Here is a 23,540-nt window from a genome sequence, read left to right as displayed (position 1 = left end):
ACATAAAAGAACTTCTAAAAAGAGAGTATGACATAACTTTAAGACTTCTTATTAATTTTTACTCTTTCCACAGGCAATGTATTTGTGCCCATTGTTATATTTTACTTACAGGTTACCAAACTTGAAAGTTTTCTACATACCTCAATTAGATGCTTAATGATAGAATAATCTACAAATAGTTGAGTACCATATTTGTTCCAAACTTTAAGTGATAAGAGACTTTTAGGATTTAATATTAGAAATGAAGATTAAAAAGTAAATATAGATATAAATTTGGATTTATTAATTTATAAGAAATCTAGCCACATAGTTTATATTCATTCAATTCTATTGAAATATGCATATTGTCTTACCTAAAGAAATCTTCTAAAGAAATGGAAGCATTTTACCCTAAAATGTATTTATTTGGCGTAGTTTCAAGTGGCCCTGTAAAGCTGTCTCTTGTGGGGAAAATTGACCTGGTAGGCCAATTTATTATCAAAAGATTATTTGGTAAGCATTGAATAAAAATATGGGGTAGTATATAGATTATTTTCTTAACATATTAATTAACAACTATAATAATAATGCCATCAAGCTATGCCTACCTGAAATATAGCTCTGATCAGGGGATCCTTCCCCTGGAGAGTATTTAACAAAAGCCAATGTATTTTGTCTCTCAGACTCATGCATACTTCCTTTTGTTTATTATTTTATCACCACCAATTAAATAAGATTCAGTCATTATTGCGTTATCATTGAGAATCATTCTTTCATATATGTTAGCTATACTAGTCTTTTGGGGATATCATTGGCCACCTATGCAACTTTTTTAAGAGATACAGACAACTTGGGAGAGGATAGCAGGGAAATACTGAGAAGTGCATATAAGGGAACGAGAAAATGAGCTTGAGTAGCCTGTAAAAGAGAAAGCTAAATGTTGGCCTCAACACCGTTTTCTGGTTTTGGAACACTTATTACAGTTTGATTGCTGGTAACAAATTGTTCTGCTTGCCTACCAAGAGCATAAAATATCCCACAGTTGTCTTAATTTTCATAGCTGGAAGGTTGTAGATTAGGTATTAGGAAGAATTTCAAGTTATTAAATATTGGAATGTTAAACTGAGAAAAATTATAGAATCACACTTTCCTTGAAGATTTTAAGGTGGTATAAATATTCTACAGTGTTGTCTGATATGGGCTCAGGGAATAAAAGGTGTGTAATTATTTTAGCACCTCAATATTCTTTTGAAATCCAAAGATATATTTGACAGGCATACACTTGACAAGAAGTTTATTTGATTTTTTTCTTAAATTCTAAGCTAAAATCGTAAGTCCATGATCACTTGTATCCTTAAAGATTACTAGTTTTTAATCCTGCATTTGCTTCTTAGAGGTTTTCTTTTCTTTTAGCTATTTCGTCACTTTTGAATACTTTCAAGTTGGTGATTAGTTATGTAAGCAGAATTTCTAGATTAAGGCGTTTTTAAATTTTATTTATTTATTTATTTGCCTTTCTAGGACCTCTTGCGCTTAAATTTCCCATTACTCACATAATAGGATTAAACTATTTAAGGCAAAAATAAGGGTATATCCTCTTTCTTCAGATGGCTACTAAACACCTGAAACCAGGCCATAAGGTCACCATCTGTTGGTTTTCAATTTTCCTTTGTGTGATCAAATGATAAGTAACCTTTCTAAGCATTGATGCTCCTTCCTGACCTTTAGGGCTCTGCTTTCCCCTTTTACCTTCGGGATCCTTTATTGAGAGCAGCTGTGGAGAGGTGTTACTGATAAGCTAATGTGGACAAAGAGAACGTTTCATGTTTAGAATTAAGGACCCAACATGCGTAGAATTTAGAGTTTCCCAGGGGCCGAAACTGCACGCATATCTCCTTTTTATAAAGTCTTCAAAGCTGATTTTTAAAAAGTTTTTAAAGCCAGCTGGCAACTGTAAACCAAAAATAAAATTGTAAGCTCCTCAACCAACTGATAGACCCCTATCTTCCTTCTTGGCCAGAGTTATTCCAAAGTAAACCTGAAAATCTAGTTCAGGCCATGATGGGAAGGTGGGATCAGACATACCTCATTATACCCTCCACTCTTTGAAAGGGACAACAGACTAACATTATCATTAAAACAGAGATCTTAAGACTGATGAAACAGACTCTTTGTAGCAATAAGATACCAAATTCCAATCTGACTTTATCTAGTATAGCATGACGGATAGCAGGCTCTGAAAAAAATGGAAGAATTTTACCCTAAAATATATTTACTTGGCATAGTTTGAAGTGGCCCTTAAAGCTGTCTCTTGTGGGGAGAATCCACATTCTGTAGAGAATCGCCTTCCCCTTCCAGGTCTTTTCCCTGATCCAGCAGAGAATTAACAATGAGTCTGGCACCTTTTTAAGTCTAATAAGAAACATTTACAAACTGTTTTCTTTCAGAAGACTCCTACCTGGAGGCTTCATCTGTATAATAAGAACCTTGGTTTTCGCAACTCCTTATCCTAACCCAGACATTCTCTTCTATTGATTCCAGGTCTTATTAATAACTGTTTCAACCAACTGCCAATCAGAAAATCTTGTACTCAACCTATGACCTGGAACTCCCCATCCCTTAAAACATATAAAGCCAAGCTATAGCCTGACCACCTTGGGTATATGTTCTTAGGATTTCCTAGGGCCCTGTCATGGGCCATTGATGACTCATATTTGGCTTAGAATAAATCTCTTCAAGTATTTTACAGAGTTTGACTCTTTTTGCTGATACAATAAAGACACCATTTTCTCTTCATAATACTGCTTTCCTTATGACATAAAATTTTTTAATGATTTTGTGCTTTTTGATATCACCTCCCCCCACCTTGTGTAAACTACTAGTTTTAATTTTCCTCCATAAATAAAAGAGTTTTTCTTCTCACTTTTTAGTGTAGTTTAACATATATAGTTTCTAAAAAATAATGGAAACATTAGAAAAGGTAATTCTAACTTTTTTTTAGAAATTAAAAAGGGTCTTTCTGAATAGTCATTCTATTCTGATCAAAAAAACCCTAGTTTAATTCTTTACAAAGTTATTTTCTGCATATCGGGTAAGTTATTTTACATTAGATAACTACTATAAAACTCTATTTTCTAAATGTACTTTTATTACCCATTTATATTTGTTAATATTTTTAATTATTGTTAATATTTGCAAATAGTGTTGTTCATTTCAAAAATTAAATAAATCAAAAATCTGTGAATTGATATTAAAATTTTAAATAAGTAGGTATATTTGTAAATGTCTTGTTTCTTGGAAGACCATGAAACACTTTTGTGAAATACGTTAACAGTATCTTTTTAAAATCTACACACAAGTGTTGATATTATATTTAGAAGCTCCAATAATAATAATGCATAAGTTGATTCCTAAACTTATATATTGAGTGAATATGTTATAAAGTAGTACATAATAGTTATAATTTGGAAACATTGTCCGTTAAAATCAAGGTAAAGGATAGGAGGGTATTAAGTTTAGTGAGGTTTTATATTTTATTAGAATACAAAAGTAATCCATTACTTATCAGCCTTAATTGGCCAGTGTCATAATTCACTTCTGATACATTTAAGAGAAATGGGAAAGTACCTTAGGTGTGTGGTGATTATCTTGGACATTGATATCGAACAGAGCTGATTCAAATCTACATCTAGTTAGAATTGAAACAAATTGCTAAATTATTCTGAACCTAAAGTTTCTCACACTTTCTAAAAAGATTACCATGATGAATAAATGAGATACAAATATAAATATTCCTAGCATAGTAGTTGATAGTATACCCTGAAAAAGCATTAGTTCCTTTCTTTTATTCCTTCCGACAACATCCTTGCTAAGTGATTATGAAATGTGTGCTGAAGTATCTACAGTGATGGGGATTCAGTTTTAGTTCATTTCGGACAATTTTTCTGTATATAAAACTGAAATCTGCTCCCTCTAGCTTTTACGAGTTGATTGAACTGAATTCTCTTCTAGGTTGACCTGCACATGTTTTTCCCACTCATTTATAAAATTGACTTTCTAAACTCTAGGAAAATAGTTCCATTTTCAACAACAAGACAAACAGTAAACACAATCATTCCTTCAAGTATGAAAACAAAAATGCTAGATAAAATGAAACTAGTAAACTCAACTAAATTTAGTTTGTTTAGCTACAACATGCATTTATGTGATAAAAAGAGACATAGGAACAATTGAGGAATGATGCCAGTATAACGCATAAGCCTTGTTTTTTCATATGTGATTGTTTCCTAGTATATTACTGATTTTAAGTAATCAGACAAACTTTCTCATATTTAAAGAGATAGTCTATAACATTATATAAAGACTCTTAGAAAGGCTTACAGAAAGGTCTCATATATATATATATATATATATATGTAAAATTGTACTTTAGATTCTGGGGTACATGTGCAGATCATGCAGAATTGTTGCATAGGTACATACATGGCAATGTGGTTTGCTGCCTCCATCCCCCTGTCACCTATATCTGGCATTTCTCCCCATGTTATCCCTCCCTAACCTCTCTACCCCCACTGTCCTTCCCCTGGTCCCCCCAAACAGACCCCAGTGTATGGTGCTCCCCTCCCTGTGTCCATGTGTTCTCATTGTTCAACACTTGCTTTTTTAATTGGATGTGGTGGCTGGCTTAGTAGCTTTATTTCCAGAACACTAAGCTCTCTATTGCAGCCATGAGTGCAGATAAAGAAGCTGTGGAGATACAGAGCTTTTGTATCATTGGTGTTATAGTTTAAAAGTTGATTGATAAAGCTAAAGTCTGGATTCAATTCTTAATTTTTATGAAAGTTGTGTCTATTGGAGGCAAATGTCCCCCAAAGCCAATGTCTCTAAGAAGGAAGCATTACAAGCCACAGAGATTAAGGCTGCAAAGGATCAACTGATTGGGATGCTGGGAACAAATGCGAGCAGAGATTTAACTGTGCAAATACTTTAAAGAGGGAAAAAATGGCTCCCATAAGAAACTGTAGCCCCAGGCTTGTACTTCACATAAGAACAAAGTAAAACCATGTAGAGCCTACATGGTGCTGACCAAATAAATCAAAATGACAAATTGGTTCAGTGAAAACCTTGAGACATGTGATTGGAATAAATGAAGGTGCACTTCTGCAATCCAAGAGGCACTGAATGCTCAAAGACAAAATAATGTTCACTGAAGATAAGCCTGAATGCAAAATAACAAACTCGAGGAAACAATCCACCATGAGGTTGACAAGTAGGAAGATTAATGACCTAAGAGAAAAAGATATGGAAATATCTAAGAGAGGTTAACAAATAGGTGATTGAAATGAGAAGGTCTAATGTAAGTTGAATAGGAGTTTTAGAAGACAGAATAGGAAACATAAACATTAAAACAGACAGTAACTAATAGTTTTTAAAAACCAAAGAAAGACATAGAAATCAGAGCATGAATCTCAAGTAGATACATAGAAAGAATCCTTAGATACAGTAATGAACCCCGGGCACAGTGGCTCATGCCTGTAATCCCAGCTCTTTGGGAGGCCAAGGCAGGTGGATTACTTCAGGTCAGGAGTTCAAGACCAGCTTGGTCAATGTGGTGAAACCCTGTCTCTACTAAAAATACAAAATTACCAGGCATGGTGGCAGATGGCTGAAATCCCAGCTACTTGGAAGGCTGAGGCAGGAGAATTGCTTGAACCCAGGAAGCAGAGGTTGCAGTGAGCCAAAATCATGCCACTGTACTCCAGACTGGGGGATAGAACGAGACTGTGTCTCAAAAAAAAAAAAAAAAAAAAAAAATACAGTGATGAAATTGTCCTAAAAGCACGCAGAAAAAATATTGAAAGCAACGAGAAAGACTATAAAGGTCAGGTGCAGTAGCTCACACCTGTAATTCCAGTGCTTTGAGAGACCGAGGTGGGAGGATTGCTTGAGCTCAGGAGTTCAAGACAAGCCTGAGCAACAGGGTGAAACTCTGTGTCTACCAAAAAATACAAAAATTAGCTGGGCATGGTGGCATACACTTGTAGTCCCAGCTACTCTAAGGGGATGAGGTGGAAAGATGGGAAGTCAAGGCTGCAGTGAGCCATGTTCATACCAATACACTTCAGCCTGGGCTACAGAGTAAGACCCTGTTTCCAAAAAAAAAAGAAAAAAAGACTGCAAAGAAGAAACAGCAATTAGACTGACAAGAGACTTTTCATCAGTCTCCATAGAAGTCAAATGACAATGAATTTAACACCTTCAAATACTAAAATAAGATAAAGTCAGCCTAGGGCATTCAATTTAAATATCATTAAAAACTGAGGATAAAAATTAAGATATTTTCAGAAAAATAAGAAAAAGTGTCCCTTGCTAAATTAATTGCTAATGGATGAATGTCAAGAAGAAATAAATTGAATTCAGAAGATAGCAATAATATAAGAAGAAATTGGCATTAAAAGCATTCGTAAACACATAGATAAAATAAATACTGACTATGAAGTGTTAGGCAGTGGAAAAAATGCTCAACATCACTAATCATCAGGGAAATGTAAATTAAAACCGCAATGAGATATTACCTTACTCCTGCAAGAATTGCCATTATTAAAAAGTCAAAAAACAATAGATGTTAGCATGGATGTGAGGGAAAGGGAACACTTACACACTCCTGATGGAAATGTAAATTAGTACATCAATGGAAAACATAAAGGAGATTCCTTAAAGAGTTGAAAGTAGGTCTGCCATTCAATCTGACAATCCTACTACTGGATATCTACCCAAAGGAAAAGAAGTCATTATATGAAAAAGACTCTTGGACACATATATTTATAGCAGCACAATTCACAATTGCAAAGATGTGGAATCAACCTAAGTGCCCATCAACTAATGAGTGGATAAAGAACTGTGGTATATACACCTTGTAGAATGCTACTTTGCCATTAAAAGGATAAAAATATGTATTTTGCAGTAACTTGGATGGAGCTGGAGGCCATTATTCTAAGTGAAGTAACTCAGGAGTGGAAAACCAAACAATGTATGTTCACACTTACAAGTGGGACCTAAGCTATGAGTATACAGAGGCATACAGAGTGATGTAATGGACAGAGTGATATAAGAGACTCAAGTGGAGAGTGAGAAGGGTCTAGGGAGAAAAAAACTACATGTTAGGTACAAAGTACACCACTCAGGTGACAGGTGCACTAAAATCTCAGAATTCACCACAATATAATTCATCCATGTAACAAAAAACCACTTGTACCTCAATGTTATTGAAATAAAAAAATGTTTTAGATGTCTTGGGCAGTGGGTCGTTCAGAAACTTTTAGGCTTTTGTAGGCAAGGAAATTTTCCCTCTAAAAACTGGCAGACAAGGATAGAGATGCCAACTCTTAATTTTGCCAAGAAGGAACATTTTGCAAAGCCTACCATAAGCATTGTAGAATGTACAATTGGGAATTGTACAGTCTACTGTAACACAAAGTAAAAAGAATAGAACTTAACAAATAAGGACAGTCCATTAAAATAAAAACATGAGTTTTATATTAAAAAAAAATAATAATAACCTGTCCAGGCTTTGTAAGATAGCTAGCACCTACAATCCCAATGCTTTGGAAGACTGAGGCAGGAAGATCTCTTCAGCCCAGGAGGTCAAGGTTACAGTGAGACCCCAAAACAAAACAAAGCAAACACGTATTCACATTGACATCATCCTTCTAATTTTGTCAAAGAATATTAAAAACTCTATCATAGAGCAATACCAGTTCGTGGCATTTGGGCTACGTGTCTGACTGTAACCTACCTTTTCCTCTGAAATTCCCATGAATTCTAAGTGATTGTTATTTATTTATTTATTTTTTTATAAAACTAACATAATGCCTGATGCATAGCAGATCCTTGATAAATATTCTGGAATGAGTTGGGAAAATGCTATTACTTTTGTATTGCCAGGCATTCCTCCTAGCTGATTAGTTGACCCTGTAACATTATAGATTCCAATTCAAATTTCCAGTGTCATATAACAGAAACGTCCTTTAGTGGGGTCTGTGGATAACTTCCCTCTCCTTCCTTAAGCTCAAGAGCAAGCACAAAGACCCAAATTTCCCCTACAGAGTCTTCCCAAAACAAAATTTAGGATTATCAAGGGGATTTTAACACACAGGCGATGATTTGCTAATTCATAAAGGTTAAGAAACTAATCATAATAAATCTTAACTTCTATCAGGAATCATGAGTATGTGAAAGAGAACTAGAGATAAGCTGATGGATAGTTAAAAAAAAGAAAGAAAAGAAATCATTATTTCTTACTATACTTCAGCACCTCTAATATTTTATTTAGGGAAATCTGCCTACTATGATGGTTGCCATGCAAGTTACCCAAGAGGCAAAAAATTTCAGCCTGCATTTAACTATATTAGAGACTGGAACTTTATTAGAACCTAGAGTTAGGCTCCTTATTCAGCAGGTAATATGCATGTGCAAATGAAACTTATATACCTATGCAAATATATCATCCATGGTCTAGGATTCCGCAGTTTAGAGAAAGAACTGTATTTCTGAAAGTGTGGAATTGTTCTCAGTTTCATTCAGGAAGAATACTTCTTTTTCACTTCATATGAAATGAAATTTTCTTGCTTTTTATCTTTCAAGAGAGTATCCTTTGAAAAAAAAATCTTGGGAAACTTTCCTAAATTGGATATCAGTATCTTTCTTATTCAAGTTGAGAGTCCAATAGCAAGATCTATTTGAAAACTCTTCAGAGCCTTCTCCATGACTAGTTATACATTTTGTGAGTGTTTCTCAACATAGAATTCCACTCCCATACTTTAAACAGTGATTTCTAAGAATTTGATGTGGTAGCAAAATTTGAATCCCCAGGAGTCCACCAAGATACCAAAATCCATTAGAAATGGGTATCTAGTTTTCAAAATGCATCATTCTCTAAAAGATAAGAGGGCTTCACTGTGAATCTTGAGATTAAGGTTTTGAAAAAGTTTCTTAAGCACTTGCTACTTTGGATAAAGATTTTCAAGGCACTTTTGGAAAATAAAGTTTCCATAACCTGACTAAATAGTGTGGTTTCCTGCTAGATGTGGTAAGTATTGTCCTTTTCAATAATAGAACTTTCATTGCATAGTTCTGTCTAAAGTAAATTTCAGTTTTCTTTTACCTGTGTCTAAAGTAAGATTTCAACCTATAATAAAGATCACAAAAGATCAGGAGTATCATCCAGGACTATGGATGAAACTTTTTTATCATCTCTATATTAATCTCTATTAATGCTTTTCTGTTTTTACGAAGACATTTTTCCATGAATTTGGATAGATATTTGATACATAGGACAATATTTCAAAGCCCTAAATGTTACTCCTGCTGGTTTTTTTTTGTTGTTGTTGTTGTTGTTTTTGAGAAAGAGTCTAGCTCTGTCACCGGGCTGGAGTGCAGTGGCACGATCTCGGCTCACTGTAACCTCCCCCTCCCATGTTCAATGATTCTCCTGCCTGAGCCTACCAAGTAGCTGGGATTACAGACGTGCACCACCCTGCCTGGCTAATTTTTTGTATTTTTAGTAGAGGTGGAGTTTCACTGTGTTGGCCAGGATAGTCTCAATCTCTTGACCTTGTGATCCACCCACCTTGGCCTCTCAAAGTGTTGGGATTACAGGCATGAGCCACCATGTCCGGCCACTCCCACTGCTCTTTAAATATTAAACTACAAGAACATATTAAGGAATATAAACTAAAAAAACCAACTTCTTTTTTTATTATTTTACTTTGAGTTCTGGGATACATGTGCAGGTTTAAAAAATCATCTTCTATAGAAAAAGAATAAAGTAGTATAAATAAGAAGCTAAAGCTTTGAAACAAAAGTGAATTCGTAATAAATTGGATTATAAAGATGAGAACATTTAATGTTTATATTATGATCCACAGTACATGCTTTTCTTTTTTCTTTTTCTTTTTTTTTTTTTTTTTTGGTTTTTTTTTTTTTTTTTTTTTTTTTTTTTGAGACAGAGCCTTATTCTGTCATCCAGGGTGTAGAGCAATGGTGCAATCACAGTTCCCTGCAGCCCCTAACTCCTAGGTTCAAGTGATCCTTCCACCCCGACCTCCTAAAGTGTGGGATTACAGGCATGAGCCACTGCGCCTGGCCCATGCTTTTCTTTTCTAATGTTTTTTCTCTCCCTAGGTCACTAGTTCTCCAAATGGAGTTTAAACATTTTTAGGTATTTAAAAGCCTAATAGGGCCTGGGTGCGGTGGCTTACACCTGTAATCCCAGTGCTTTGGGAGGCCAAGGCAGGCAGATCACGAGGTCAGGAGTTCCAGCCTAGCCAACAGTGCAACCCCATCTCTACTAAAAATACAAAAATTAGCCGGGCCTGGTGGCTAATACCTGTAGTCCCAGCTACTTGGGAGGCTAAGCTGGAGAATCGCTTGAACCCAGGAGGTGGAGGTTGCAGTGAGCTGAGCTCATGCCACTGCACTCCAGCCCAGGTGACACAGCAAGATTCTGTCTCAAAAAAGAAAAAAAATTGCCTAATAGACACTGTGTGTTTCCTCTCTGCCTGGTAGGAGGCACCCTAAAGAGGAACCCAAAGAGATCCCCTCAATTTGTTATACTCTGTGGGGCACTTTGTAGGACCAGTTAACTAGTGACATCAGTATTCCACCACCTTAATTCTGATTGCGTTTGTAACATGAGTTCTCATAATTATGTTCTGACAGTTAAAAGATCAGTTGAGGAATAAAAGCAAAAGGATTAAATGTCATGTGTTAGTTTACTTTTGCATTTCAGATAATCATATTTTTATTATAAATATATACTAGGTTGTTCTAGCTTAAATTAAAAACTTATAACATTGGTAATGATGGTAGTTGGTGATCATATATAAAAGGAAACTGAAAATTTGAGTGTTTTCTTCAAAAGTAAGCCTTTTGGGGGCTGTTTAAACACTTTATGTAGGAATAATATTGGATAGCTTATTTTAAAATCTGATATGTTAATATAGTATTAACAAAAAAGTATTTATATTGCCAATATTAGAATAAGTGTTGTAATTTTCCTATGCTGAGGTAGGATAATGGAAAATCGTGAGAAGGGAGACAAGACAACTCCACACAACATACCCAAACATTCTATAAACAGCAGCATTTGTTCAAAACCAAGTTTCTTCTTCATGGAGGCATGCTACATTGATGTACTGAAAATAACATTTCTAGATTGTGCTTAGGCATATATAAATATTAAAAATTACTTCAAAATGTACTTCAAAAATTTAAAAATTCATACATTAAATTCCTATCCATTCCCGTGGTCTATTTCTCTGTTTTAAATATTTGAATATTATGGTAGATCTAAGAAGTCATTTACCTGGCATCACTTTATTAGTAATTGGTAAGTTTGTACTATGGTATATTTTTGAGTGTAATAAACGTGTATTTCTTTTCTACGTAGTCATTTTTTCTCCCTATTCATCTGTATTAATGAAATTTCTATGCACTATTATCAAAAGATCCTAATCAATATTAAAAGCTAAGATACACTTTATCTGCTAAAATAAGAATTATAAAGACAAATATTTAAATGATACTGCAAGATGGATAACCTACCTTCCATGAAAACCTCCTCCAAAATCCTCATCTCTGATGCTTCAGCAGCAAAAGGGACCCAGGGTCTCTTTTGAAAGTAATGCAGAGTGACTGTTAAGTGTATTTTATGGAAGAATTGGACATGACTCTATTTCTGATCAACTTGCTTTTGCCTTCTTTCCTAGGAAGTGTGTAGAGAGCTCTGGTGCCTCAGCAAAAGCAACCGCTGTGTCACCAACAGCATTCCGGCAGCTGAGGGGACACTGTGTCAAACTGGGAATATTGAAAAAGGGGTAAGATCAATTATTTACTACCCATTTGACATGTATACAAAACTGATAAATTGCCGGTGCTGATATTCAACCCCTAGGAAATCTTATATATTCATTTAAAATCTACTTAAAAATAATTAATTCCTAGACCAATAGGTTAATTGTCATATCTTAATATCAGTAAACATATATTATTTAGGAGATTATAGTTGGTAACTATCTTTTAGGTCACTTTCACCTTTCTGTTGGTATATGTATGTTATATTGGTACCAAAAGTAATGCAACAGCAATCTTTTTCTTATGTAATATAGTCTGTTTACCCGTATAACATAGTCTAGTTTTTCTGAATAATTCCCCGGAAAATTAGGCGACCCAGAATTAGACTTTATAACTATAGTGTTACTAAAGTCACTTTTTTTTTTGAGACAAGGTCTCATTTTGTTGCTCAGGCTGGAGTGCAGTGGTGCAATCTTGGCTCACTGCAACCACCACCTCCGGGGCTCAAGCGATCCTCCCACCTCAGCGTCCTGAGTAGCTGGGACTACAGATGCATGCCACAATGCCCAGCTAATTTTTGTATTTTTTAGTAGAGACAGAGTTTCACCATGTTGCCCAGGCTGGTCTTGAACCCCTGGGCTCAAGTGATCCACCCACCTCAGCCTCCCAAAATGCTGGAACTATAGGCATGAGCCATGACACCCAGCCTAAAGTCACTTTAAGATTGCAGTATGAGAGAAGGGACAAGTAGAAAAAAAATAATTTATTGAGCATAGAAACTGGAGCTAAATAATTTTTTCATCAATCTAGTTTTCAAAAATATAATTATTAAGACTTTTTTAAACATGCTAGGCACAGTGGCCCAGCTAAGGGACTACAGGCCCTGTAGCCCCAGCTAAGTGGAAGGCTGAGGTGGGAGGACCACTCAAGCCTACAATTTCAAGTCCTTCCTATGCAACAAAGTGAGTAACCTTGTCTCTAAAAAGAGGAAAAACAACAACAGTTGTTGAAACATATAGTAATAATTTGTGTGCTACTCTTAACATTTTCTAGGAATTGCTATTTATGTAAATTTAAATGCTAGAATTTATTTCTATTGACTGAATTTGCAATAACTATTACTGTCATCTGTTCTCAGTTGTGACTTCTTCCATGTTAGCTGGGCTAGTTTCAACAAGGATTACACTGAGTTTCAGCTTGCAATCTGATGTTTAAATAAAAAGAATGAAAGCTTTTGGGCAGCTGTCACAGTTTATTAATCCTTGCTGACGGCTTCATTCAGGACCCATGACCTAGTGCCATGTTGATGGCTTTTCCATGCTAAGTTTGGAAATGTTGGTAAATTATGCTAAATATATGAGTTGAGAGGGTAATTTAAAAAGGATTTATGGGTTTTTTTTCACATTTTATAAGTAGCCAATAAAAATACAGAGAAATTCATGCACTACCAAGAATTCCTTCTATTATTTTTCACTAAAGCAATAGAAAATATTAGGAATGCATTCTTGAAACAACAATCTATATTTATTTTGGAACGAATAATTGTTGTCAATTTTTGTCAATTTACCTCAATCTCTACTTAGCAGAAATACACAGCCATAAAGAGGGAAAGTCACAGGGAGAATCTGTTTTTTTATTGCCATTGATTTATTATTCTTGTGATCAAGTTCATGTTCCACAGTAAACCACTAGTAGTGGCTATCTGAGAACATGTAGCTCAGCTCCACCAACAAATTATTTTGTAAATACATATTTAATACCAATAATTTGTGCTTAATAGCAGGGCCCTCAAATGTCATATGTTATACCATATATATGCATATATATGATAGAGATGATATATTTATTGGAAATTATGAACAATTTGAGGGATACTTAGAAATACTCTCAGACAATATTAAGACTAACAGTATTGAATTCAAATTTAAATAAGCAAATAGAGGGGAAATACAATTACTTCTAAGCACAAATAAGAATGATCATAGACAAGAGAAAGTGAATAAAATGGGGCAAAATATATTTGATCTAAAGATTCACATTTTTCATCTAGGTTACTTCTTCATCAACTTTTTGATCCATAAACCCTTTCTTTCAATGAAGTCCGTAGAATTCTAATATATATATACATTTGAAAAAAATGGAAATACTCGGGCTTAAAAAGCCCCTTGCCTGCTCCTTACCCTGTCTTTGGACCTTTGCCAGCTTCTGACATACTTCCATAACCCATGGCCTCCATGAAAAACTATTAAGAACCTTATAAGTATGGCAAAGTTTATATGTCAAGGGGTCATTTATATTCACAACATAAGAGTGTACTATCATAAGGTCAATATATGGGATATCACCGTCTGAAACTAATCTACAAAATAAATCTTTGTTGTTTTTCCAGAGACTTGGAAGATAGATAAAGTTTTAGGAATGACATAAGTCTTAAAATGAATGAATAAATAAATGAAAACCTACAAATGCAGACTCCTAGAAAGGAAAAGGGTAGAGCACTAGATGACTCTCAGAATAACCTTATCATTAACTTTGAACTTGTAAAGAAGCTTTCAGAAAACTAAATCAACCTGCATTTTTTTTTGAGACAAAGTCTCATTCTGTCACCCAAGCTGGAGTGCAGTGGCTCAATCTCAGCTCACTGCAACCCCTACCTCCCAGGTTCAAGTGATTCTCCTGTCTCAGCCTCCCAAGTAGCTGGGACTACAGGCGTGTACCACCATGCCCAGCTAATTTTTTTGTATTTTTTAGTAGCCTCCCAAAGAGCTGGAATTATAGGCATGAATCACCATGCCCAGCCATCAACCTACATTTTTAAGAAAAAACAAGAACTACACATGTGAGCTGAACACTTCTTTATTCTTTATCTTTTACTAACTATATTGACCATGTTATCTCCTGTATGAATTTTTGTTAGTTTTTTTCTTCTTAGGAAGGAAGCATATTTACTGTTGCCATATGCAGATTTTGCCCTTAGGGCTATAATATTAGGAAAGTAAACCAGACCTCAGAATTTTGACCCAAAGCAAAACAGCCCTGCAAAGAGCTAGTGATAAAGTGGAATTTTTAGTTAATCTGGTCAACTTTCTATGGTTAGTCTGTATACTTGCCATCTAAAAATAATTGACATCCTGGTAACAATAATGATAAAGATGATGACTATTTAAGAAGTATTAACGGCAGGGCACGATGGGCTCATGCCTGTAATCCCAGCACTTTGGGAGGCCGAGTCAGGCAGATCACCTGAGGTCAGGAGTTTGAGACCAGCCTGGCCAACATAGTGAAACCCTGTCTCTAATAAAAATACAAAAATTAGCCAGGCATGGTGGCAGGCGCCTGTAGTCCTACCTACTTGGGAGGCTGAAGCAGGAGAATCACTTGAACCCTGGAGGCAGAGGTTGCAGTAAGCCAAGATCGGTGCCACTGCACTCCAGCCTGGGCAACAGAGTGAGACTCCGTCTCAAAAAAAAAAAAAGTACTTACACTATGCCTGGCACATATTGCTAAGCACTTTACAATCATCATTCTGTTTAATATTAACAAAAACTATGAGGTAGGTACAGTTTTAACTCCATTTACAGAAGAGAAAAATAAGACTTACTAGCCCCAGATTTCACAGCAATTTCATGGCATAACCGACATTTCAGCCTAGGTCTTTCTAATTTCAGAGTTGAAATCTTTGCCTCTCTATACTGACTCTAATTTTGCTTTATCTTCACATAACAAACTTTGCAAAGTAAAAAGCAATTTTTCATTGTCACAAGAATCAAGTAGGTCGCTAAGCCTAATCTAGGTTTTAACAATATATTTCACCCTTTAATACTAAATAGACTTTTCATTTTCTACCTGTAAACAGTTTCTTGTTTCAGGAATCACAATAGGAAAGCAATGTGAGTAGAACATTGAACTAAGCATATATTATTGTGTGACAGTTGGTAAAATAAAGAATCTCTACCTTAAAATGAGAGACAACCAATTTCTATATATTTCATAGAGATATGAGGATAAAAATGAGATAATATTTCAGTGAGCTTTTTGTGGGCCTCCTTAGAGGGAAGGTGCTAACATATTACTAGAGTATCATCAATACTTTTCATTATTATTTGCCAACCTTAGATGATGGTGGGCAGAAAATTCTTTGCTAGACTGCCTTAACTAACAGTAAAGAGTATAAGCACAAGTTTATGTGTCTCCAAGAAATGGATGGAATATTCACAACCTATGATCTTAACTCTGAGTTTCAAAGCTACTCTCACCAGAAGGAACAAGAAAGAACCTATACACGGTCTAGCCAGCAGAATAAAACCAAAGCTGCTCATAGTTTTCTGAATAAACCTTTTTTTAAAAGGGAGGGGGTAGAAATATTGCTCAAGTGATAGCATAGACATATCCAAAGGATTGAATCCATGATGATCTCGTCAAACTCTGGCTGCAAAAGATATGGGATCCCTGCCCAGGGGCGCAGTTCCACAAATGTTCCATGTAAGTATGGGAACTGTTCCATGCACATTTAACAGATGGAGTAAGAAATATGGCCAAAAAATTAAAAACTGATCTTTGCGTGAGTCCTGGGGGGTCTGACATCGCTATTACAGCCATTGGATCTTCGCCTGAATAAGCCATTCAAGGACTGAATAAGAACCATATGGTCTGAATGGATGTGCTCAGGGACAGTAGCATTAACCAAAGGAGGAAATTTGATGAGCCCAGACGGTGCACTGGTACTGTGTGTCCATGGGTCAGTCTCCTACAAATCAATTAATACAACTTTCGGCCGGAGAACTTTCCTTGGATACAGCACCAGCAATAGCCCTTTGGACAGGAATCAGAGGGATGCCATAATTGATAAAATAGTAAATAAGGATTTAGATTGTAAAAACTTTGATAGTAGTGTTGGCATTGTTACTGAACAGGATATTAAGGATAATCAAAACCCAATCCTTGTAATCCCTCTTGGTGACCGCAAAGAAGGCTTCAAATACTTGGCTTATGGCCAATAGATTGATTTAATGATTCTACAAGACCCAATTAGAGATATAGCCCAGCATTTGGGTTTACATGTAAGTGACATTGATTCCTAATATCTTTGCATAGGAAACATAGGGCTGGATTAGTATAGGATTATTAAATGCCCTTCTAAAGCACTGGGTATATAGTAGGACATTTGCAACCTTCGATCTTAATTTACTTAGGGTAGAATACAATATGTTTTGACTGGGTCCCAAACTGTAAACACAGGAAGTGAAGAAAGAATAGTTCATCCAATTGCTGTAGAAATTTAAATAGTTTGGGTTGACAAGTTCTGATTTAGAATTTGGGCTAAAATGTAGCTTTAGCTTTCCTGCACCTGCACAGTGGAAAGATAAGGCTTTTAATAGTGCTGTGCTCCAACACTCAGCTCTTTTGACGTGGGAAGAATGTTCTGTATTGAATCATTAATATTACTTCCTGCAAAATCTTAGGATTTCCTTAGATGTCTCTTATTCCAGATGCTGGCTGGACCCAGTACTGGCTATTGGAAGATTACCATAATCACATCTGAAAATGGCTCTAGTTAAAAAAATAAATGTATTTTAAAATACTGCATATACTCATCTTGAAGTTTTCCTTTGTGGAAATGTGACCAATTTTCAAAGTTATGTTGTTTGATTTATAATGTATCTTGCTTAAAGAAAGTCCCCTGATGTAGATCATAATATTTAGTAGTATAATAGCAAGAGATGTTGTTTGATAATAAATAGTGTTTCTAAAGAAGGCTCTTAAAGCCTGACTGGAATATGCCATCTTTCTAGATTGTGTTGAAAACATATTTATTTAATATAGAAGGAATATGAAAAGAAATAATCGGCAATATGAGATTTTATTCTTGGAAAAAAAAATGTGATGGCTTAACTTCTTTTACCTTTATGAATGTGGTTAAACATATCCCAATTAGCAAGAGGAAGGCCAAATTTATCCAATTTATCTGGATAATTTACGCTAAAGTAACAGTGTTATTTAGAATAGTCCAAAATCGCTAGATTGGATAATCTTTGAAAATAAAGATTAGAAACTGGTTTGCATCTACATCTTTAACTTTTCTAGTTTAAAATATAAAGTAAAATTCTTTGTCTCTGTAAATAGATCTTTTACAGGTTTGGTAACTTCAGGGAAAGAAAATAATAAAAAAAGATGATACAACAGAATCTCATCACTATGCATTTATAGGATTTATATATTCCAAGTTGCTTTATTTGGTGTGATCTAATTATTCTATTCATAATTTACACACATTAAACTCAATGTATATTGATGAATGCAATCAGAGAAGTCGCTCAAATCACTTGAAGTCCCCATGGGCTTCTTAAAGCCCTTTTATTAAGTTAAATAAGTTTCTTCTCTTAAAATCATATACCACATTGGTTTACTACTACCAAAGGAGAAAAGTAAGCATAATTATAAAGATTCCCTTTTTATAAATACAAAGGAAGAAAATAAAACACCAAAGTACGCTTCTGTCAGAGATCAAAATCAAAACAAGTTGTTCAGTAGGTTTTTAACTTTTTTGAAGGTATGTATGCATTGAGCTCATTTTAAAAGTTTTTCTAATCTAAACCATATTGGAATCAAGAACTAAAATTAGTTTCCATTTTATAGTAAAGGAAACAAAAGAGAAGAAATAAAAGTGACTTGCTTTGGACCAAAGTTATTGCTAGAATTAGAACTGAAGTTTGTAACATAAATTTTCCTACACAGACCAAAGTTGTTAACTTGTTAGCTAGTTAACTAAGTTGTTAACTAGTATTAACCTAGAGACTAATCTCTTGTCAACTGCTAGGTGACTGATACTTATATTATGAATTATTTACCTTTTAATATTTGTTACTAAACTTTCTGATAAAATTACCTATTATGATATAGCTCCATGGAATAGATATAAGCAAAGCATGAATTTATGCAATATAAGGGCTTTTAGCAAACCATTTATGAAATATTACTGCTATGTAGACTTTACTGATGAAAACTGAGCAGCATTTTACAAAGTACTGTATGTATATTTTACCTAAAGAATGACTTTAGTTCATGTGATTTTCTCACTGCCCTACATTTTGTGAGTGTTCTAGAAACATCTGTAATAATACTAAGAAATACTTTGGAACCTATATCTTGTAGTATTATTGCAGCTCTCACAATTCTTTTGTTACCTGACAAATGAAAAAGCTTGAATATTTTTTCTCTGCAAATCATAGGTATATGCAAAGGGGCCTGAAATAACATGTATATCTATAGCTGTGCTAAGAAAAAATCTCTAGTATTATCTTGTATTTTATGTAGTTATAAAAATCCAGTAAACCATATTAGAGTATTCTTTAATGTCTTCACATACATAATCATACACTTCCAATGGATTTTTTTTAACCACTGATTTTTTTGTGTGTATTTTAGACAGATAATTCCTCTTCTACTAGTATTTGATCTTGGGCAAGTCAACTCCTTTAGGTTCTGGTTTCCTCATCTGAAAAACTGAAGTGCTTAGGCCTTATAAATTCTGGAGTCTCTTTGAGCTTTAGATTCAACCCTGTGATTATATGAAATAAATGTAAAATGAAGCTTTAATGTTATTTGAAATCAATAATGCTAAGTTTCCAATTTGAAAAAATAGGCATATTTTAAGATTTGGAATTTCTAAAAGTGTCAGTTCTCATTAATTGCAGACAGGGAAAAAAAATAAGTTAATTGCTTGCCAGGACTATACTACTCAGTTATTTGCATAGGAAAATTAGGTGCAGACATAAATATTCTTACACACAGTTACTTATAGTAACAAAACCACAAAACTGGAGATTATTTGGCCAGAATGTTGTAACTTTTGTATAGGTGCAGATCTGTTACAATTAACATATCATTATAAAAATTATTGATCTTCCAGATCAACTAGGTAAGTCATAAGTTTTCAAGTGGAACATTTTCTCCTTTCAGCCCTGTTCACACAGGGTTGATACTATGTTATTGGTACCAACTGCCTCTTCTTCATCATTTTGGACAGATGATCTTTTTTTGTTCACGATAATTTTTATTGCTCAAAACTCAATAGTCTTTCTTAATATCCTGTTTTATTATTTAGCAGACTTATGGTCAGATGTTCTTGCCTACAGACAAGGAAATGTTAACTTATTCTTGCCTAATTTTTTATAGACTAATAATTACTCAGCACTCCTCTAAAAAGTTCATTATGCTGTTACAACTACCACAGCTCACTGATTGTCAACAAATTTGGTCCCAGCTACTAGGAAACAAATATGAATTTGGTTTCTTTACCCCCCAGTATCTCCAGTTCCTTTCTGACATGTGATAATCAAAATAGGACACAATTCTATAATTTAACTACTTATTAATTAATCTTAATAAATTTTGTTGCATACATACTATATGCCAATTAATTAATCTAAAAAATTTTTGTTTCATACATACTACATGCCAAGTGCTATTCTAGGCATTCATTGTTTCCAGTAAAATATTTTGTGATTATGGAAATGTTCTGCATCTGCTCTGTCCAACATAGTAGCCACTAGCTATATGTGGCTAGTGGGTCTGAGGAATTGAATTCTGTTTTTAGTTAATTTAAATTGCTACATGTAACTCTTGAGGCTTTTACATTCAAAGGAGGAGAGACAAAGAAGTAATTTGGTAAATAAACAGGGCAATTTTAAATAGTGTTAAGTGGTAGCAGGGAACTAAAGCAGAAGGACAAAATCACTATTACACGGGGGTCTGGGAGCAGGAAAGGGTATTGAGGTATTATTTTAGAACAAGGATGGTCAGGGAAAGATCTCTGTGTTAAAATGACATTTGACCTGAGACTGAAAGATGAGAAGACAGCAATAGAAGGAATTGGGAGCAAAGCATTACTAGAAAGACCAGTAAATGCAGATACTGTGAGGAAGAACAAGCTTAGTAAGAAGGCGGAAATCCAGTGTGTCTAGAGTAATCTATGTAAGAGAGAGAATGGGGCTGAGGAAAGAGGCAGGGGCTAGATCACTAAATTTACTGTTGATCAGTGTTTTGGAAGTAGAAAACCTGAGGATTTTTAAGCAAAAAGGTGACATAATGTGATAAAATGTTTTTAAAAGATTTTTTAAATGCTCCCTGGAAAATAGATTCTAGTAGAAAAAAGTAGAAGCACAGTGATCAGAAAAGAAGCTACTCCATTTATTTGCCAGTTTGATCTAGAGTATAGCGGTGAAGAAGGTGAAAAGTGAAAGAATTCCAGGGATATTCTGGAGATAAAACCAACAAAGCTTGGCGATAGAATTACTATAAGAAACTGATCGCTTTCTAAGTATCATGTCATGATCCCTTTTCAATTTATATGAGGTTGAATTTTTATTTAACAATCTAACATTGATGACATTTGTTCAGCTTTACTAACAACCACGTTCCTTATTGTTATTCATATAAACAAATGACTTTCATAGTATCATTATTTTGGCTTGTCAAAGTTTGATAATTTGAAAAAATGCATCAATAAAAGTCTACAAATGCTTGGTTTTAAAAAGACTTTCATTTTGTCATATTCTGCAAATAAGATATATCATGCTAGAGTTATGAGTTGATTATGTGATGTCTGTATGTCGATAAACTATTCCTGGCTTTCTACTTGGTGCAGTATGTGTGGTTTATTGTGGAGTGTGGAGCTGAGCAGAATTCCAGTACATATGTTCATGTGGGGACCATACACATGGCTAGTCAGTGTATATAAGGGTTTTTTTGTACCCAGTCCCTAATGTCTTGGCATTACTTTTATTATGTCTGCAGTGCTCGTGTAGATGAAATACCACAACACATTCTTTTACTATTGTAGCCTCAACCAGCCTTTTTTATTATTATTATTTTTTAAAAGAAAAAGCAATTACCATCATAAAAATTCCTTACTGGGGAACTTTCCATATTGTGTTATCATTCCATGAGTCTAATAATAGTGGAATATAAAGAAAAATTTTAAAGAAAATACTAAAATATCTAAAAAAGACTTTGAGGTCTGTAGCTAGCTCCATAATGAGAAACACTAAAAGTCTAGAGGAATAGAAACAAGGGAAAAGAAGCAATGTGACTTTTTTTTTTTTTTAGAACTCCCAATACAAGTTAGAGGCTTATAAATCATGACCTAGCTAAGATAATTCGCAAATCACATGCACCTTCACCAATGTCTAAACACAGTTATAGAACTATCTGTCTGTTATCTATTGGGAGAATGCTAATGCCTTTAATTGGTCAGTACCTGACCCTTATGTATTTCTATCCTGATAGTTCTATCTGCCTAAAAGCTAATTCTGTGTTTTCTGTGAAATCTTGCAGTGGTGTTATCAGGGAGATTGTGTTCCTTTTGGCACTTGGCCCCAGAGCATAGATGGGGGCTGGGGTCCCTGGTCACTGTGGGGAGAGTGCAGCAGGACCTGCGGGGGAGGCGTCTCCTCATCCCTAAGACACTGTGACAGTCCAGCGTAAGTAGCTAAAGTAAGCCGGAGCCAACAAAAAGACACAGTTGGAAATGATTCAGAGCTGTGGTTTCACATGTTATCTGTAAAAACGTTTCGCTAGTGAGCCAAGTGCTTGTCTTCAGAACAAGCCATAGGCACAGGAAAGTGGAGGAGCTTTGTTAGACAGACTTTCTTTTTCTTCCTTTCCCCTTATTGTGTAACTAAAAATAAAATGTAAAAAATAGAAAGCATTGTGTATCTGTCCCAGATAAGCCAGACTTTTAATCTAATAATAATCAGATAGATTTCCTCCTTTAAAAACTACTGAATTATGGATGAATCCAGATCTGGTCTTAGCTACATTACTGTTATTCCCAAGAAACCTAAGGTCTTTTCACATGTCACATAAAATGATTACTGCTACATTAGTATTAAAAGGACCAATGAGAGCACTTCAAGGGTTGAAATGCCTTGATTCGCATCACAAATCACAATGAAAAGAATACTGCCCATGTGTTAAAATGGTTTCCATTCATATGCCCCCATTAATCATCTTCCAGAGCTGCCACCACTCTTCTCCCCATGACTGTTTTCTGCAGGTCAGACTGCTCCTCTCCCACCACTCTTTTCTCCAGCCAGAGTCCCCCTGGCAAAAGGCCAGGGCCATCACTATTCTTTGCTAGCTCTGTGCTTCTCCCTCCTACCAGTGTCCCATGCCCATTACAGGTGGACGGTTCCTCTAGTTGTACTTTCTTGTCCTCCCTGAGACTAAACTGTTCTTTGACTGCCGTATGTCAAGTGCCCATTTTTGTCTAGAACTCAGGTTGAGGACCTTCTTTCCCAGCTAGTATATGATGAAGAATGATGTTATGATAATGCTTTTCCTTTTTGTTTCTCTTTCTCTTTCTGAAATAAAAGATGATCTATTTTTATTTTTTAGTGTTTCTTATTTTTAACTCAGGATCCCTCTCTGGTTCCTGACTCCAAATGTCTTTTTCTTCTATTTTACTCTTTTTGGCTTAATTGTTTTGCTTTATATTAGTTCTCTGTTTCCATTCTCCCACTCCTATCAATTAGTCCCCTCTTGCTAAGCAGAGCTTCCTATTTCCCATTCATAAACCAGTCATGCTACCACCATCCCCACTATCTTGTTTTTGTCTGACCAACTCATTTCTCTGGTTCAAGCTGAGCCATTTCTCTTCCTTACTTAGAGTCAGCATTCACTGGCATTCAAAATATATTCAAAATGTA

The 23,540-nt window shown here is 35.0% G+C and overlaps 1 protein-coding gene across 2 annotated transcripts in view; it reads left to right on the top strand.

Annotated features, from left to right (window-relative positions):
- The window catches only part of ADAMTS6 (ADAM metallopeptidase with thrombospondin type 1 motif 6), a 333,068-nt gene that overhangs the window by 206,536 nt on the left and 102,992 nt on the right, over positions 1 to 23,540 (top strand). For both annotated transcript variants that reach the window (XM_017548588.2, XM_037745748.1), the window contains exons 12-13: positions 11,748 to 11,855; positions 22,168 to 22,313. In XM_017548588.2, coding sequence (XP_017404077.1) covers positions 11,748 to 11,855; positions 22,168 to 22,313 — 254 coding nt within the window. The remainder of the gene's footprint in view (positions 1 to 11,747; positions 11,856 to 22,167; positions 22,314 to 23,540) is intronic.

This window comes from Cebus imitator, unplaced genomic scaffold (genome assembly GCF_001604975.1).
Source record: "Cebus imitator isolate Cc_AM_T3 unplaced genomic scaffold, Cebus_imitator-1.0 Scaffold211, whole genome shotgun sequence".
NCBI lineage: Eukaryota > Metazoa > Chordata > Mammalia > Primates > Cebidae > Cebus > Cebus imitator.
This window is presented reverse-complemented; position numbering and strand designations above follow the sequence as displayed.